The following is an 18,467-nucleotide window of genomic DNA, read 5'->3' on the forward strand; positions in this document are numbered from 1 at the left end:
ATACATACGCACCTCATGTGTTTGGTAGCACCACGTTGTAATATAATATTATGTATGCCTTTTGTTCCTGGGTCTGAATTTTATTCTTTGTTTTCTAAAAGAAACTGAAAAATAAAATATTGAAATTTCTTTTTTTCAGATGTTTCTTAAACGTTGTGTGCATGTGTGTGTGCATGTGTGCGTGTGTGTGCATTACCAGCTTGCGTGTGTTTCTAGCTGCCCTCTCCATAACGTGCCAAAGTCTCGCCAATGAGGCGATGCATTTCTAGATGCATCTTAAACTGTGTGTGTGTGTTGTGAAAGTGTTGTGCGTGTGTGCATGTGTGCGTGCGTGCATTACCGACTTCGACTTCGACATTTCTCTCTCTATGCCTGTGCCTCAGCTATCGATGCAGACTGTGAAGTTGGGGGTGGGGTAGTCTTGCTTGCCAGACTTTCTCCATACAACAGGGGAGGGTCTGGCTGCTAATACCTCCACTCTATAGCAGGGGGAAAAGGCTCCGTTTACCTTTACAGCCATCCACCGAAAGTACCAAGCAGTAACAGTCGAGATCCAGTCGTTTTCAGCGTGTAGCAACGAGCTAGCATCGTTGATGATGTTGTTTCACAGCGGCGCAGGCATTTGAGATAGACAGATTCGTCACGGAGGGAGCGGAAAGGAAATCCATATATGGTTGCAGCCAGTCAGTCAGAGCGGGTCGGAGCCAATGGCCGAGCTTGCAGGGAGGGAAGTCTGACAAGCGAGACTAGGGGCGGGGCCACACCACCTTCCTTCCGCCTCAAGCCAGTCTCCCCCAAATCTCGTCAATTCTTGCCACACACAAATCTCCCCCACACACATCTCGCCAGATCTCGCCACACACAGATCAGAAAAACACCTAACCCTGAACAAATTGATAAAAAGGGGTTTTCATGGATTCTGGTGATATTGGGCATGTTAAATAATATTAATTAATACACAGGACAAGATGTTACTATCCCTTGTGCCAAAATCCAAGGAAAAACACATTTAGAAGCCCAATCCAGAATAAAACAAGCTAACAGGCTAACAAACTAATAAACAAGACACAAATCACCAGTTACCTACCCTAGCCAACAGCAGTATGAAGCATGTCATTGGGGTTTTCAAGTGGGCACCTTCCTTCACCGATGTTTCGTTAAGTTAGGCCTCACGACACCTCAAGAAGGCTTAACGGTGTAATCCAGCGTCCTGGAAACACCCCCCTCCATGCTACCACCGCACAACTGCATATTACCTCACTATCTAAGCCTAGCTATCCAGGTCGGTTCGGTATGACATTCCTGACTACACCACCACTGTCAATGATTCAGCCCTGTTGATGCGGACCGTCAATCATGACCAACAAAAAACAATCCCTAACTACACCACCACTGTCAATGATTCAGCCCTGTTGATGCGGACCGTTAATCATGACCAACAACAAACAATCAATCTTACCTTAGCGAGCTCCCCAGCTAGCATGTTTCCTCCTTATCCACAGCCATTCACTTGCTCGTTCTGCTGCCTGAGACATGTTGCTAACCGCAAGTTTCAGGCTCCGTCCCCGAATGCCCAACTCAGTTAGTAAGGCAATAACGGACTTTGCCACAAAACCACGGGCCGCACTCGAGCCCTCCAACCTCGCTGCTCTGCCTCTGCTGCCATTTCAGCATACCTAGCTTTCTTGCGCTCATAAGCCTCCTCAACTCGAACTTCCCACGGGACTGTGAGTTCGATAAAATAAACTCTCTTCTCTACCTCAGACCACAGTAACAAGTCCGGACGTAGCCGGGTGCTAACTATGCTGGGATGACTAGCTGTTCATTCAAGTCAACCCTCATTTCCCAGGCTCCACCTACACTTAGCTGCCCTAACTTGTACCTGACCTTAATTGGTCTAATCTTTTCTCCCTCACGTACAAATTTGATCTGTCTAGTCTCTTTGCTAGCAACTAGAGAATTTACTTCTAGCCGCTTTTCCTCAACTGCAGCTGCCAAACATTTCAACACCTGGTTGTGACGCCAGGTGTATCGCCCCTGGGAGAGACTGACCTTACACCCTGACAGTATATGCCTCAGTGTACATACACTAGAACACAACGGGCAGGCACCATCCTCGCCCAACCACTGATTTAAGTTCTGGGGAGATGGCAGCACATCATAAGTAGCCCCTAGAATAAATCTAATTCTGCTGGCCTCCATGCTCCACAACTCTCTCCTCCACTTCAACTTTCTCTTCTCTACACTCTCCCAGTTCACCCACTGTCCTTGCTTTGCCTGCGACACTGCCTTAGTACATCTTACTGCCTCCTCTTGCCTATGTACTTCTTCAACTACCATCTTCCTCTTTTCTATTACTGATGCCTTGTTCCACACAGGTTTCCCTATGCACAACCCTAAGCCTCCACGCCCATGCTGCACCTGACCTATGATATCCCTGTGTCTAAGAGCTGACTGTGCTTGCTGTACTGCCTCCTTTGGGTTCCACTTCCTCCCTGTTTTAACTGTGGGCGCTACACTCCTAACCACTGGATCCTTTGACTCAGAGTCATTTCCAGTCTAACCTTAGCACACTTGAACTCCTCTGTCAGGCTAGATAATGGCAATTCCAATATGCCTTTCCCATATAAGGCTACACTGCTTAGGCAGCGTGGGACTCCGAGCCATTTTCTAATGAATGAGTTAATCATCCTTTCTAGCTTTTCTACCTTTGAAAGGGGAACCTCATACACTGTCAGTGGCCACATCAACCGAGGCAACAATCAATCAATCAACAATTGTGGTACTGTTGGACATGCTAACATAATATAAATCTAGGAAAATCTAAATTCCGGAATGGGGTCATTTTCAAGATGGCAGCTGCCGGGAGCTTAAATGGCTATAGCTATCTCATTTTACTATTCAACCATCTTGAAAATAGTAATTGGGATATAGACCAAATCACCGTGACGTCACCATGTAAACAAATTTACTTCCGGGTACCACTTGGGGAAGGCGGCAGGTTTAAATGTGCGTGTTGTCAAATAAATGCTGTCAAACCCTCTCGTTGTTTTCGGCCGACTACTTTCAATTTAAATGGTTAAACGGTTGGTAAACATGCTTGTCCGACGTATCTAGCCTTTCTTCTGTGTTTGTTTTATGTAGTGTTAGCTAGCTAATAACGTGTGTTTGTCTGTCAAACTCGCTGTTTTTTTACGTTACAGACAGAGTAACCTCGCGTCACCAGGCTCTTCTCGGCGAGAAAGAGCCTGGTACAGACAGAGCTACTGACGCCACGTCAATTTAATTTAGCTTCAAGTCTACTCTAGTCTGGTCCAACAGGTAAATTAGCTAGTCTGGTCTCCACTAACGTTAGTGAAAGTGTTGTTATGAATGATATTAAACAACAACACAACACGGACGAACCATTTTTGTCTTCTTTGTCTGTTTTTGTCTTCAACACGTCAGTTTGTGCCGTCCACCGCCATTATAATGTGTGGACCTCAGGGGTACCCGGAAGTAAATGTAAACATCCCGCTGATTTGGTCTATACTGTAGCCATTTTAAGCTCCTAGCAGCCACCATCTTGAAAATGACCCCTTTCTGGAATTGAGATGTTCCTAGATTTGGAATATGTTAGCATGTCCAACAGTACCACAATCCATTGAAAAACATATCAATTTGTTCAGGGTTCAACCATAGAATGACTTTCATGTTAAGCAATACACTCGAGGGTGTGCTTTATCCTCATTATTGACACGATAGTGATGCGGCAGAAGTGCTGAGGTCTGTACGTAATCTTTAACTAATGATTACCTAATACTTAGTTACTCTCACGAACTGAACATGAACTACAGTAATAGTTAGTTCCTCTTTCATTCTTCATTACCTAGTTCCCCAGTAACTACTCTACTATTTTGTGTAGAGTATATTGTAAAGTGTTACCTAATTTTGTTGTTTTTCCTTTTGTTTTTTGAATTAGGTTCAAGGTTCAAGGTTCAAGGTTTCAAGGTTTTTCTTTATTTGTCTCCCTTGGGAGAAATTTGTCTTGGAGACAGGGCCACAGCTGCATACATAGAACATTTTACAGAAAACACCAAAACCAAAAACATTGCATAATACAAATTAATACATCATTGCACATACCCCCGTGATAAAGTGTCTCTAGTCATTTCTAGTTGTCATTAATCATTTTGATTGACAGAGGAACAAATGAGTGTTTATATCTATTATATTTGCACCGCGGTATCCTATATCTCCTGCCAGATTGCAGTAGTTCGTACTCTGGGTTCAGTACATGCGAGGGGTCGGATAAGATATTCCGAGCTTGTCTTATCACTGATTGCTCAAAAATGGCTTGGGGGGTGATCGGGGGGGTGGACATCCCCATGATCTTCCCAGCCATTTGTGCAAGCCTAGCAATTTGAGATTTGTATTTAACAGTCAGGTTGCCAAACCAGCTGCAAATACCATACCTCAGAATGGATTCTATACTAGCCCTGTAGAAAATCAACATAATATTCACACTGACTCCAAAAAGCCTGAGTCTTCGAAGAAAGTGTAGACGCTGATGTATCTTTGCGCATAAAGTTGTAACATTAGAGAGTTTCATGGCGCTTTGGCACTGAAAATAAAGAAATCAAATATTTAATTTCAAACATACGCGCCAGCGGGTATCCATCCATCCATCAGAAAATGAGTGTGAAACTGTGTGATTGGGGTTTGAGGCCCTTGTGGAGCGGCTGTTTGCAATGGCCATCATTCATCTGTACAGTAACAAGTAAACCGTAATCATGTCATCCTCCAAGAGTGACGCAGAGTTGTAGTTACTGTAGCTACAAGTAGACAATCTGTTTGTTGTCATTTTCAAAATGCTGGAATGGAGCAATTCTATGCATCATTGCCATACGTTTCTCCAAAATCCAATCAGCAAATGCCTGTAGTGTAGGTGACACAGACAATTAAACAACAAGCATTGTTTGTTCATGATCAAATGGTTTAGTGCAGGGGTCAGCAACCTATGGCACGCGTGCCACCTCTGGCACGCGAAGGGTTAACCACTGGCACGGCAGCAGCGCACAGCAGCAATAAGTGCGCAATTGAGATTTTTTGTAGAAATGTTGAAGTGCGATGTCAAATGACCTACTTCACAGCCATTTGCAATTGCGCATGCATGTTACTTAGGATATTTACGGTAGTGACCCACTATCTGCCTCTGATTGGCCGCAGCACAGCAGTAAGATGCCACTCTGCTGCCATAGAAGGCAACCCAATCAGAGGCAGAGAGTGGGTCACTATACCGTAAATATCCTATATACATGGCTCTGGGCAGCAGAAAGCAGATGAAAAATGCCAGCGAGCAAGACAGAGAAGGGCCGTGCTGTGTATAGTGCTTTACTTCAATCTCCTGATTTTGGAAGGAATGACGTTACATTTGGATGTGCGAGTCATTCATCTTGGTGCGGCACGCTGATTGACAAGCAAAAAATGAAAATGTCACTTCATTTCAAAAAGGTTGCCGACCCCTGGTTTAGTGGCACCCTTAGGACAATGGTGTGATTTTGAAAACAGCAGAACAGAGCATTGACACACATCATTCCCCAAAGTTTCGTCAAAATCCAATCAGTGGCGTCCAAGATGTTGTGCGTGAGAGAAGGACGGGCAAAAGGAATCATGAATTAGAAAATGCTGACTTTTACAGGTATCTTTGGGTTCGCTCCTATTTCGATCGTACCATGAAAGATCAGCTGTTTTCAATGGGAGGGAGTATTTTGAGTGTTTTTTTCTCTGCTTATAACTCTGCAAAAAAAAACAATTTCCAGATTGTATAATGGAATCCAAATGTGTAAAAAAAATTGATACGTTTTACATAAAGGAGAAATGGGAAGGGGAGGGCAATATGATTCTCACTGAGGAAAAGTGGGAAACGATTTGTGAATTACAATGGAGGACAACTGCCTCTCAAACTTGGAGAGAGTTTAGTTGGAAAAATATAATGCGTTTTTTCATCACTCCTCTACAGAAGAGACATCAGGTCCAAGGTTCAAGATGTTGGCGACGGTGTGGAAGTGAGAATGCAAATCACTTTCATATATTTTGGGATTGCCCTTCCCTCACCCAATATTGGCAAGAGATACACAGGACCGTGGAAGCTGTTTTTAGGGTTGAAATTCCATTTCGATGTGAAGTGATGTATCTGGGTCACGAAACATTTGAGCTGAGTAGAACGGATGCTTTACTATTTAGAATGTTAATGGCTGCCAGTAAGAAGGCGCTAACCAAAAAGTGGCTGCGTCCTCAAGTACCAACAATAAATGACTGGGTGGATATAGTTTATGATATATTTGTAATGGAAAGACTTACGTTTTCGCTGAGATTCAAGAAGGACAGATTTGAGAGGATTTGGGAAAAGTGGATTGAATTTATAACACCTAAAAGACGAGACTTTGTATAGAACTTTGTACCTCTTACGATTGTGTCAAACTAGTAGAGCATCCCCTCTATCTCTGTTGTTTTTTTGTTTTTGTTCATGTTTTTGTGGTTTGTTTTATGTCAAGTAAATAATATAAAGAAGGAAAAGTTTGGAAAGGAGTAGGTAATGTAAATGGGTACTGTTGAATGTGAAATAATGAAGGGCTACTCTACTCTGTAAAATGTTCAACTGAAATGAATGTGAAAAAACTTTTCTAAATAAAAAGAGAATTACAAAAAAAAGAAGGACAGGCAAACAGACCGGGGACGATCCATAGTCCTGTCCCCGATTTCCTTGCTGGGAAACAAGCACTGTGAATTCCCTGGGTTGCATCATAGTGCATTGGCCCAGTGTTACCGGCTGTGTAAACAGGTCAGAATCAACAAAGCTGCTCACTCCGTTTCCCCAAATTCAACAGCAATGATTGCTGTAACTATATCATGTACGTCTTTGTTTGTGAATGTTTGTATGAATATGATAGTCTGTATGTGTGTGGACACATCAGTGTATAGTATACACTGATGTGTCCATACACACACATATACACGTATAGGGAATGTGGGTATTTGTATGTGTGTTATATATCACTGTTTGTGTTGTGCAATAACATCAGTCAAACCCAAACATCAGAGCTGCTCTCATTGTTTACCATCGAGCTAATATTTTACAAGTTGCCTGCTGATGAAACTTTGGGATATACACTATGGGCCCTATTCTCCCACAAGCCTTCGGCGCTAAAACGGGCCTTAAACGCAAAAAAACGTGCCTTGCGCCTGTTTTGGGACGATATCAATATGGCTTTAGGCTGCCAAATGCGCTTTAGGCCGAATGGGCGTGGCGCAGTCCCAGAATGGGCCAAAGTGGGCGTGTCGGCCTTAAATCTCGGCGTACTGCTATCTTCGCACCTGCCGTAAATTTAGCGCTTTGCGCCTTTGAAAACCAGGCCTATTCAGTGCGCCAGTGCTCTTCTGCTGCCTCTCCCCTGTCACCCTTCTCTGTCTCTCTCTGAAACCAGGCCTATTCAGTGCGCCAGTGCTCTTCTGCCGCTTCTCTGTCACCCTTCTCTCTCTCTCTCTGACTCCCTCGCTCAGACAGACACAACACATAGCAGCACCCAGCTTCCCATAGGAAATAGCAGTTGTAAGTTTACTGCCTGTGAATGTCCCTGTCCCAGCATGCAATTGGGTCCTCCATTTCGCTACTAAATAGCAACCAAATGAGCCGAAATAGATATAAAAGGTAGATCTAAAATAATGTGTAATGGTAACACAACCTGCAATTGTAGAACATTTCAATATTGGACCAAATAAAACATCGAAATGAAACACCACCCTATGTGAAACATATATGTCCTCTTGAGCCTATATATACCCTGTGTGGATTTAACGTGATTTAGATAAGTGACAGCGGAACGCGCTTCGGAAGCTTCTACTGTCATCTGCTATACTGTGATGTCCGCTCCAATAACTTGGCCCTACTCCACATTTAGTTTTACAATAAAAACACATTTATGCAATGACTTTACATAATGTAGGCTATATTTATGTGCATCATCCTTCCTGCAGCAGGCGAGAGAAAATGATATCTTTCTGGACAAACTTTCACCAATCTAATAGGCTATATTTTTCTAGCTGATGCGTTTAGAACATTATTTTCACTTTGATCTTGCTATAGTGTAGCGTATTTACATGCTTGCAGTATTGAAACTGCAGTTAGATTGGTTTGAGAAGCATAATAATATGGAATAATAGCCTATAATGCAGACAGACAGACTGGATGAAGGGAGGGGGGGGGGGGGGGCAGAGCGTTTGGCTTTCGTCTGGTTTTGCGGGATCACTGGAATTGGAGCTAAAAAGGCAAGCGTGCGATTCGTTTATTGCAGTTATCCAATGAGCATGACGGTGCATAATTTTACGCTTAAAAGGCGTGGTTGTAATGGTTGAGGCTGCGTCTAGCGCCAGCACGACGATATCAAGTGCGCTGGTCCACGCCCACTGATTTGAGCTGGGCCAGGCGCTCGGCCTAGAAACAGCGCCGATGCAACGATAGGGACCTATAAGTTTGGACACACTGTCTATTTTTTTTTTTACTTTTCATCTATCAGAACAATAGTTACGACATCAAAACTATGACGTAACACCTTACTATTTATATCTGTCTAAGAAACTATAGGCTTTAAGCATAAGCCTTTATTTACTTTAATCACCTTACTATTTATATTTGTCTAAGAAACTAGCTTTTAACCATAAGTTTTTATTTACTTTAATACCCTTACTATTTATATTTGTCTAAGAAACTATAGCCTTTAAGCATAAGCCTTTAGATCAAATTGTCTTTAGGATGATGAATCAGGTGTGTCATCACTCAGGTGTGTCCAAACGTTTGACTGGTACTTTGACTGGTACTTTGACCGGTCCTGTACTTTGATGACCAAAAATAAAAATAAAACAAATAAAGAAAGATTAGGGTTGTCATTTTATCTTAGCTCTTCATTATTTTACTTGCCAACCACTTGTGTGTTAAACAGAGAACATTCTTGCTAATACACACAGGATTATTTATGACATCTTGTCAGGGAGGAGTGGCTCTGAACTTTGACCTCCTCAGTGATTACTGTATTTGCTAACATGAATCTGATCAACAGGTTGTCGTCTGTCACTGTAGACTCCATCTTACCTGACAGCATCACAGAGTGGGGTGTGATGGGCATCAGCGCATCACCTGAGACAGGTAGGAGGGGGAGAGAGGTGGGACTTAATATAGATTTTAAATCATAGATTTGGAGAGAGGTGGGAGTTAATATAGATTTTAAATCATAGATTTGGATCTGTATGTACACGTTTTCTCTCGCTTCTACCATCAAACTTTCAAAATGTCTCCCATTTGCCTAGCGCATAAACCTCTACAGACATGTATTGCAATACTTGTATTACTATACTTGTGAGGACCTCCCATTACTACATTTATTCCCTAACACTGACCCTCCTCACCCTGCAATAAGTGATATCAGACCTTAAAACCGACCCTGAAACTAATGTGTGCTATGTGGAGATTTCTTTGAGACATAATCATATAAACCAATATCCACACATGCTGTGTTGCAGTTCTCACCTCTTTTCTGAAATGTGTTGTCAAATTCTGCTAAATTTGTTAGTGGGTTGTGCTAATCATACCACCCTACAGTATTATTAGCACCAGTGGCTCCTGCATATTACATTATTGGCTTTCCTTGGGAAGCTAAGCAGGTCTGGCCTATGATACTCCTTGAATTGGAGACTGGTGCTGGAATTGGTTTTGGAGGACCAGTAGGAGGTGCTCTTCCCCTCTGGACCGAAAGGTCTGATGCATAATCTGATCTGATGAATAATCTCCCCAATGCCCCAGGGCAGAGACAGGGACTCTGTCCCGTGAGGGAGCAACGTCCTTCGGACGAGACGTTAAACCGAGGTCCTGACTCTCTGTGGTCATTAAAGATCCCATCGGCGCTCTTCACAAGAGTAGGGGTGTAACCCCGGTGCCCTGAGGGGTGTAACCCCGGTGCCCTGGGGGGTGTAACCCCGGTGCCCTGGGGGGTGTAACCCCGGTGCCCTGGGGGGTGTAACCCCGGTGCCCTGGTTAAATTCCCAAACAGGCCTTCCTTCAATCATGGCCACCTAATCATCCCTCGTTACTTAATTGGCACATTCAGTCCTCAACTCTCCACCGTGATAGGCTGATGTGTGGTGAGCGTTCTGGCGCAAACTGGCTGCCGTGCATCACCCAGGTGGGTGCTGCTACGCATCGGTGGTGGATCAGTTGAGTTACCTCCCCCGATATGTGAAGCGCTTTGAGTGTCTTGAAAGGCGCTATATAAATCCAATCAATTATGTGCGAGAGGCTCTGATATAGTGATCGAGTCTGACTCGAGTCAACACCTCTGGAGTTAATAAGGAACATTATAAACTACACATATTCATACACGAGCATGCACACACACACACACACACACACACACACACACACACACACACTACTAATGTGTGTGCTTCTAAATGCTTGTAGGTTTCTGTGTCGCCGAGCCGTACAACGTCAAAGCATGGAAGCAGTTCTTTGTGGACCTGAAGCTGCCGTATTCAGTAGCGAGGAACGAACAGGTGGTGATTAAAGCTGTGCTGCACAACTACGGCCAGGAAGACCTGCAAGTAAGACCAGCTCACAACTCACCCACAGCACAGACACTTCCTCCTCAGTCACCTGACCAGCTCACAACTCACCCACAGCACAGCCACTTCCTCCTCAGTCACCTGACCAGTTATTTAAAGAGTCTGTCACTCCACAGAAAAATGTGTTATTAACCATCCAGCCAAATTTGAATGATTAAAAATGTCGCCAAGTATCTAAAATTAGGTTTCAAAATCATGAAAAGATATGCAGTATTGTCTGCTCTGGAACTGTGTCTGCTGAATTGTCTTCCCCCCCCTACCAAGTAGTGCTCATCTTGATACATTCTGAGCCTCTTTTTTTTGCAGAGTAGAGGCACTTCCGCCTGATAGGTTTGTCTCGAGCATAATCACGCCCAATTCAAACCCTTCAAGGGTTAAATGACCATATTTCAAATTTGGTTTAAAACTAACTAAGACTTTTTGACACTTACCATTATGTACACAAGTCCCTAAATATAGAAGGTTATTGTGGATTTGGGTTTCCAGGGGCTTTAAGAAAATGTGTATACAGTTCAAATACAATTTCTCCTGGCACTAATCTCTCTCCACAGAAGTTATACAATAACATGACATACATTAAATAAACTATGAGCATTTGTGATGTTCTGCGGCTGTTTTGTGCCCAGGTGAGAGTGGTGCTGATGAAGACAGAGGGCATGTGCAGCATCGCCTTCAAAGAGAGACACACGCAGGAAGTGACTCTGCCGGCCGGTGCTTCTCTGGTGCTGCCTTACGCCATTGTACCGCTGGTGGTGGGGAAACTCCCTGTGGAGGTGATGGTGCTAGGCAGGGACGTGTTGGTAGGAGACCGCGTCCAGAAACTGCTGCGGGTGGTGGTGAGTCACTTTTAACCCTGTTCTTAATTTCCAATGTATGTCTGATGTTTTTATGTTTATTCCTTCGTGATGTTTTCTTGTCTCGTCTGTGAAGCATTTAACGTTTTGTCTGAACTTCACCGTCATGGCTCCCATGGCATCACAGTTTAGCAGTTGTGTGCCATTGTTCAACTGTGTGCCATCGGCTTATAATACACAGTTGCTCGAGTGACATCACTGATGACATCACAACTGCCTGATTGACATCACAGTTGGGCAACTGTGCGTTGCGCCAACTTTTGCCCAGGAATTGATGATGTCACTTCCGTCACTTTCGTGACACAAAATGTGACTTACACCGCTATCCACCTCACTGTCACTTCCGTCACTTTCGTGACTGACAGACAGACACCGCACCGTCCACTTATACACCGCTACCCACCTCACTGATGATGTCACTTTCGTTACTGACAGACACCGCCTACCCACTTAGCCAATTTTAACTATAAGAAGACTAGGAATCTTGAGCGCTAGGCACGCTCGATTCCCAGGGTGGAGACTCTAGAGATGATGAGCCATTGCTGCAGTTATTGAAAACGCATGCTCCCAAAATAGTGACTGACATACAGATAGACAGACAGACAGACACTGCCCACCCACCTAGGCGCCATCGTGTGACTTTGCACAATCGGCTCTTTATTACAGCTCGAGTGACATCACTGTAGGGGTGTCAAAAATAATCGATTATAAGATGCATCGTGATGCGGACCTGCACGATTCTGCATCGATTCACAAATGTCAAAAATCGATTATAAAAAAAATAAAAATAAAAATTTATATAATCAAATAAAATATAATGGAAGTACATGCAGTTGTTTATTTTAATTATGGATCATAATACAATGCAATTCTAAATGCACTTTTATTTTAAAAGTAGCCACACAGTGAGAAAAAAGAAAGTGAGAAAAAAAATCATGTATGAGATGCATTGATAATCGTTATCGAATCGAATCGTAGCCCTCTGAATCGTAATCGAATCGAATCGTGAGGCCAGTGAAGATTCACAGCCCTACATCACTGATGACATCACAACTGCCTGAGTGATATCACAGTTGGGCAATCAGTTGCTCGAGTGACATCAGTGATGACATCACAGTTGCTTGAGTGACATCAGTGATGACATCACAATTGCTGACACCGACCCCACAGACAGACAGACACCGCTCACTTAGCCAATTTTAACTAAGAAGATACCATAGACACTTATTTAGGTTGAAATGAGATCTAGTTTGATTTTCACTAAGCAAAGCTATTTTCTGAACCCAAACAGATGGAAGGAGTGCAGAAGACTGAAGTTTGGAGTTTGGTGTTGAACCCATCTGCAGAAGGCGGTAAGGAGATTGTAATGACATGTTATTTCCAATGTTCTGCTGTTAATGGTATTAACATGCCACATTTATGGGATTTTATGCTTAAGTTGTACGTATTTACAGTAGTTGACACTGTCATCCAGAGCCTCTGTGTTTGTGCCTGCTGCAGGGACACAGACAGTTCATCATGCCAAGATGGAGCTGGAATCAGTTGTGCCGAACTCCCAGCCAGTAACTCTCATCAATATCAGAGGTGAGTCACTGCAGTCATCAATCTCTTCTTCTCTCCTCTTTTATTACCTCTGCCAACCAGGTTATGTTTTTGGTGCCATTTGTCTGTTTTGTTTGTTAGCAGGATTACGGAAAAACTACTGGGCTGATTTTCATGAAACTTGGTGGAACGCTGTAGCATGGGCCAAGGAAGAACCCACTACATTTTGGAGCTGATCCGATTCGGGTGAAGGAAGGGGGCGTGGCTAGGGAAGAGGGGTTAGGGATAGGAAGGTCGTGGCTGGGGGGATGTGGGTGGGTCAAGGTTAGGGTTCTGATCTGACTCACAAAACTTTCATGTCTTAGCAGACTGGAATATAATATAAGCCTTTGCCGAGGTCTGCACTCTCCGAGTACACTTTTTTTTGGTTTGTATCCTGTCCTATTTTTTTGGGCCATTTGATGATACAGTTTTTCTCTCCTCTCCTGTCCTCTCAGGTAATGTGTTGGCAGACAGTATAGAGAACTCCATCAGCGAAGACTCTCTGGCCTCTCTGATCCGGATGCCCGGCGGCTGTGTGGAGCAGAACCTGGCCAGCATCACGCTACCGCTCATCGCCACGCTCTATCTGGACCAAGCCAATGACTGGGAGAGCGTGGGGGTGCAGCGCAAAGAAGAGGCCCTCCGATACATCAGGAGAGGTGAGGGGGACGAGGAGGGAATAGACGATAGATGGATGATGAATGGATGGATGGTTAGGAGACATGGCTAAGATAGAGGTGTGAGTCTGGAGGCAGAGAGATGCACACGCTGGATAGGAAACAATGGCTCATTGATGGTGTGTACTGTAGATGGATGCCTGCCAACACGTTCTCATCCCAGGGTGTCAAATTCCGCCGCTTTGTCACGACCTTCGCATCACTTTTAACTTTTTAACTATCAATTTTGAACACACTGGGTACCCTTTCTCCCACCGGACACCCCTTTTTTTGCAAGAGTGTAATGGTTGTATTTAGGCACACCGGTCTCCAGAATGAAAGGCAAGTGTTTATGCCCTCCATCCACCCCGACCACAACCCCCTTACTGGCAGAACTTTTCTTTCTCCCGTGGTTTTGAAAAAGTTCTAAAATCCCAAGAGGGAAGAACCGGCTTTAGAGTTCTGAGTCAAAAACAGAGTAAAAAGAGAAAAACAAACAGAACGCCTCCAGGCTAACTCTGAGGGAAGGGCCGGCAAAAACTCACGACCGGAAAAGTCGTTGAAAAACCAGACTGAGGTTTGGCGGTTCCAATGCTGGAGACAGGAAGTGGTCAGGTGGTTCCACTGCTGGAGACATGAAGTGGTCAGGTGGTTCCACTGCTGGAGACATGAAGTGGTCAGGTGGTTCCACTGCTGGAGACATGAAGTGGTCAGGTGGTTCCACTGCTGGAGACATGAAGTGGTCAGGTGGTTCCACTGCTGGAGACATGAAGTGGTCAGGTGGTTCCACTGCTGGAGACATGAAGTGGTCAGGTGGTTCCACTACTGTAGACATGAAGTGGTCAGGTGGTTCCACTGTTGGAGACAGGAAGGGGTCAGGTCGTTCCACTGCTGGAGACATGAAGTGGTCAGGTGCATGGTTCCACTGTTGGAGACAGGAAGTGGTCAGGTGGTTCCACTGTTGGAGACAGGAAGTGGTCAGGTGGTTCCACTGTTGGAGACATGAAGTGGTCAGGTGGTTCCACTGCTGGAGACATGAAGTGGTCAGGTGGTTCCACTGCTGGAGACAGGAAGTGGTCAGGTGGTTCCACTGCTGGAGACATGAAGTGGTCAGGTGGTTCCACTGCTGGAGACAGGAAGTGGTCAGGTGGTTCCACTGTTGGAGACAGGAAGTGGTCAGGTGGTTCCACTGTTGGAGACAGGAAGTGGTCAGGTGGTTCCACTGTTGGAGACAGGAAGTGGTCAGGTGGTTCCACTGCTGGAGACAGGACGTGGTCAGGTGGTTCCACTGCTGGAGACAGGAAGTGGTCAGTTGGTTCCACTGCTGGAGACAGGACGTGGTCAGGATGCTTGTAATGGCAGTAGAGTCTGTAATTGGCTTGTTTTTGTTCCTCATCATATACCGGCAGACAGAGAGGTAAAGAAAACGCACAGAAGCCATCAAACACAATGTAAGTGTGGAGGTCTGAGTCAGACCACCACACAGTGGCGGCCGCTCGCTAGTGGCCACTAGGGCGCCGCCTCCTCTGCCGAAGGAGAAGAAAAATAAAGCCTAAACATGTTAAACATAGTCTAAATTAATTGGATAATGCGAAATAATTATACAATAATGATTGCTTACGCACACAATGTGCCTGGTAGTCTGTCAGCACTGCTGCAGGCTCCAATCTGTGATCTGATTAAACATTTATTAAACACGTGTGCTGAGGTTGATCTTTAATTTGTTTGATTCTGATTGCCCATAGGGTGCAGATCTCAAACAAGCCCGTCCTGGTAGCAGAGGAACGATATAATTTCGGCTGTTATTTCCTTTGCTTTATTGATATGCAGCTATGTGAATGGCCGTACCAACTCCAATTTATATAGCAAACGATATGATAACGAGCTACAGACTCTGATGACATGATAGTCTACTGAATGCCAAAAACAATAAACCATTACGACCGGATTACCATTACACATGCAGGCAATGTCATCAAACACGTGAATCAATCACCAATCAATAATCTGTTTGTATCTGTTTGTATGCTCCATGTTGCTGTGTTTTAGTGTGGAGGTCTGACTCTTTACATGCCGTCTGGACATTGCTCCATGTTGCTGTGTATTCCCAGGTTATGAAAAGCAGCTGGTGTACCGTAAGAATGATGGCTCCTACCCCCCCTACAGGAACCAAGGCGCTAGTACATGGTACAGTGCAGTCATTACATTATATTTTGATGGACCCTCATAAAGTGGCAATATTTGAGTTTTTCTCTTTTTTGTAAAATGTTTGTCTCTTTCCTCGTTTTTGTAAAATTGTAAGCGCTCATTAATTGTTGCTGTTTATTATTTCATCTCTGTTTTTGATGTTAAGTGTTCATTGCAGTTGTGTTCCCTGTCAATCAAACAGTGTGGGGGAGGAGCTTGAGTTTTCTGTTGATGAAGTTTGATATTCTATAGGTGGTTGCACTTGCTTACAGTGTTACTGTGCAAGTTACTCTGGAAATGTAATTAGTTACTCATTACTCCTTAAAAAAGTAATAAAAGTGACATTATGAAAAAAAAACGTTTTAAAAATCAGATAATCTGTTCAAAAGGCCAATAAATATACGTTAATCAAAATGAAATTAAATCTCAGGATCACAGCCTACGTGGTGAAGGTTTTCTCCATGGCTCATTCTATTGCCGGCATTGACGTCGATGAGCAGCAAGTGTGCGACGCTCTGCTCTACCTGCTGAAGAACAAACAGACGTTTTCTGGGAACTTCAGAGAGGACAACCCAGTCTATGAAACCACCATGATTGTATGACAGACACGCGCACACACACGCATGCACGCACGCACGCACGCACGCGCGCGCACGCACGCACACACGCACGCACGCACGCACGCACGCACGCACGCACGCACGCACGCACACACACACACACACACACACACACACACACACACACACACACACACACACACACACTTCATTATGAAATAACTCCTGGAATATATTAAACTTGATACATGATGATACTGTCGGCTGTATAACAGTGTTAGTTGATTCTTCAAAAAACAAATGTTTTTTTTAACTGATTTTGGTGAAATCCTCTCTTCCTGTGTGTGTCTCCAGGGCGGTCTCCATGGCGATGAGCCGAGGACAACTCTGACAGCCTTCGTCCTCATAGCGCTGGCTGAGGCCAAAGAGGCAGGGATCCACTGTACTAACACTGATCTGGAGGTAACACACACTCAAAATGTGTATATGTTTACAAAGGGCTTTAGAGACCATACAATAAAACATAAAAGGACAGCAAATGTAAAAGTACCACAATCCTGAGCAAACCAAAAAATACACTAAGAAATACATAATGGATAGTTGTATTTATTTATTTATTTATTTATTTATTTATTTATTTATTTATTTATTTATTTATTTATTTATTTATTTATTAGATTATATTTTGGAAGGATTAAGCCTTTGTGGTATGCATTCTACCCGGTAAAAATAAAAAAAAGACTGGAGAAAGCTGAAGTAGGCTACTGATTCAACATGTTTACTCAAGTAAAAGTGAAAGAAATACACAAATACAAAAATAAATACTAAAGTACAGATACAGGAAAATCCTACTTAAGTACAGGAATTAATAGGTATGCCATACATCTTCTCTGCAGGCTGCCACCCGTAAGGCCGCCAGGTACCTGAAGGCGGCGCTGTTGAGGCCGCTGAGGAGGCCGTACCCTGTGGCCATCTCCTCCTACGCTCTGGCTCTGCTGGGGCAAGATCCACCGTTCGACCCGATACCTGCCTTACTCACAGCTGCATCTCAAGGTACTGTATCTGTTCACTCTGTCTTACTCACAGCTGCATCTCAAGGTACTGTATCTTTTCACTCTGGAAATGAAGAGGATATATATATATATAAAGATTATGTCAACCGAGGACTAAAGTTACCTACATGTACCGTTTTGAACATTTCATTCAAGAACATACATCTCCATTACATTCCTCCCTTCCCACTGTGCACCGCACCCCTCTCTCTCTCTCTTCCTCTCGCTTTCATACCTACCTCTCTCTCTCCCTCTCCCACCCATCCTCTCTCTCCCTCCCTCCCTTTCACACCCACCTCTCTCTCTCCCTCTCCCACCTACCTCTCTCTCTCTCTCTCTCTCTCTCTCTCTCTTTCCCCCCCCCCCCCTCTCCTCCAGGAGGTAGCCAGTGGCCTGACACAGGAAACCACCTGTTCACTCTGGAGGCGACCGGCTACGCCCTGCTGGCCCTGTTAAAGAGCGGGCGGCTGCAAGAGGCTGAAGCACCCTTCAAATGGCTGAACAGCCAGCGGAGGAGAGGAGGAGGCTTCGGTTCCACTCAGGTACCAGCAGGGGGCGCCGGGTAGCCCAGCTGAAAAAAAAAAAAAACACGATTTCAGACGGAAGCCCGTCTTTATTGTCACACGAACACACTACAACACATGCATGCGGCCACAACACACACTCAATATGTCCTCTGCATTTGGCCCATCCAGGCTTGTCCTTTCCTCCAGGGGGCAGGCCAGGAGCAGTGGTCGATTTTTCTTTCTAGCGCCCGGGGACCATCATTGGACCATCATTGGACCAACTTCAGATGTTGTCGTCAATTGGTCGGATGACGATCTTCTGCATGTTTTTAGTGGGGGGTTATGTACGGAGGAACCCCCTGGGGGTTACGGGGAGAACATGCAAACTCCACACAGAAAGGCCCTTTCGACGAGA

At 44.4% G+C, this 18,467-nt stretch overlaps 1 protein-coding gene across 1 annotated transcript in view; it reads left to right on the forward strand.

Annotated features, from left to right (window-relative positions):
* c3b.2 (complement component c3b, tandem duplicate 2) overlaps nucleotides 1-18,467 on the forward strand; it is a gene marked incomplete at its 5' end in the record, with an annotated part of 74,879 nt that overhangs the window by 31,067 nt on the left and 25,345 nt on the right. The window contains 11 exons of the mRNA XM_083635962.1: nucleotides 9,096-9,181; nucleotides 10,493-10,632; nucleotides 11,280-11,489; nucleotides 12,799-12,859; nucleotides 13,008-13,091; nucleotides 13,547-13,750; nucleotides 15,859-15,934; nucleotides 16,365-16,530; nucleotides 16,849-16,956; nucleotides 17,391-17,547; nucleotides 17,925-18,088. Of these exons, the coding sequence (XP_083492088.1) occupies nucleotides 9,096-9,181; nucleotides 10,493-10,632; nucleotides 11,280-11,489; nucleotides 12,799-12,859; nucleotides 13,008-13,091; nucleotides 13,547-13,750; nucleotides 15,859-15,934; nucleotides 16,365-16,530; nucleotides 16,849-16,956; nucleotides 17,391-17,547; nucleotides 17,925-18,088 (1,456 nt within the window). The remainder of the gene's footprint in view (nucleotides 1-9,095; nucleotides 9,182-10,492; nucleotides 10,633-11,279; nucleotides 11,490-12,798; nucleotides 12,860-13,007; nucleotides 13,092-13,546; nucleotides 13,751-15,858; nucleotides 15,935-16,364; nucleotides 16,531-16,848; nucleotides 16,957-17,390; nucleotides 17,548-17,924; nucleotides 18,089-18,467) is intronic.

This window comes from Poromitra crassiceps (genome assembly GCF_964638095.1).
Source record: "Poromitra crassiceps genome assembly, chromosome: 4".
Taxonomy (NCBI): domain Eukaryota; kingdom Metazoa; phylum Chordata; class Actinopteri; order Beryciformes; family Melamphaidae; genus Poromitra; species Poromitra crassiceps.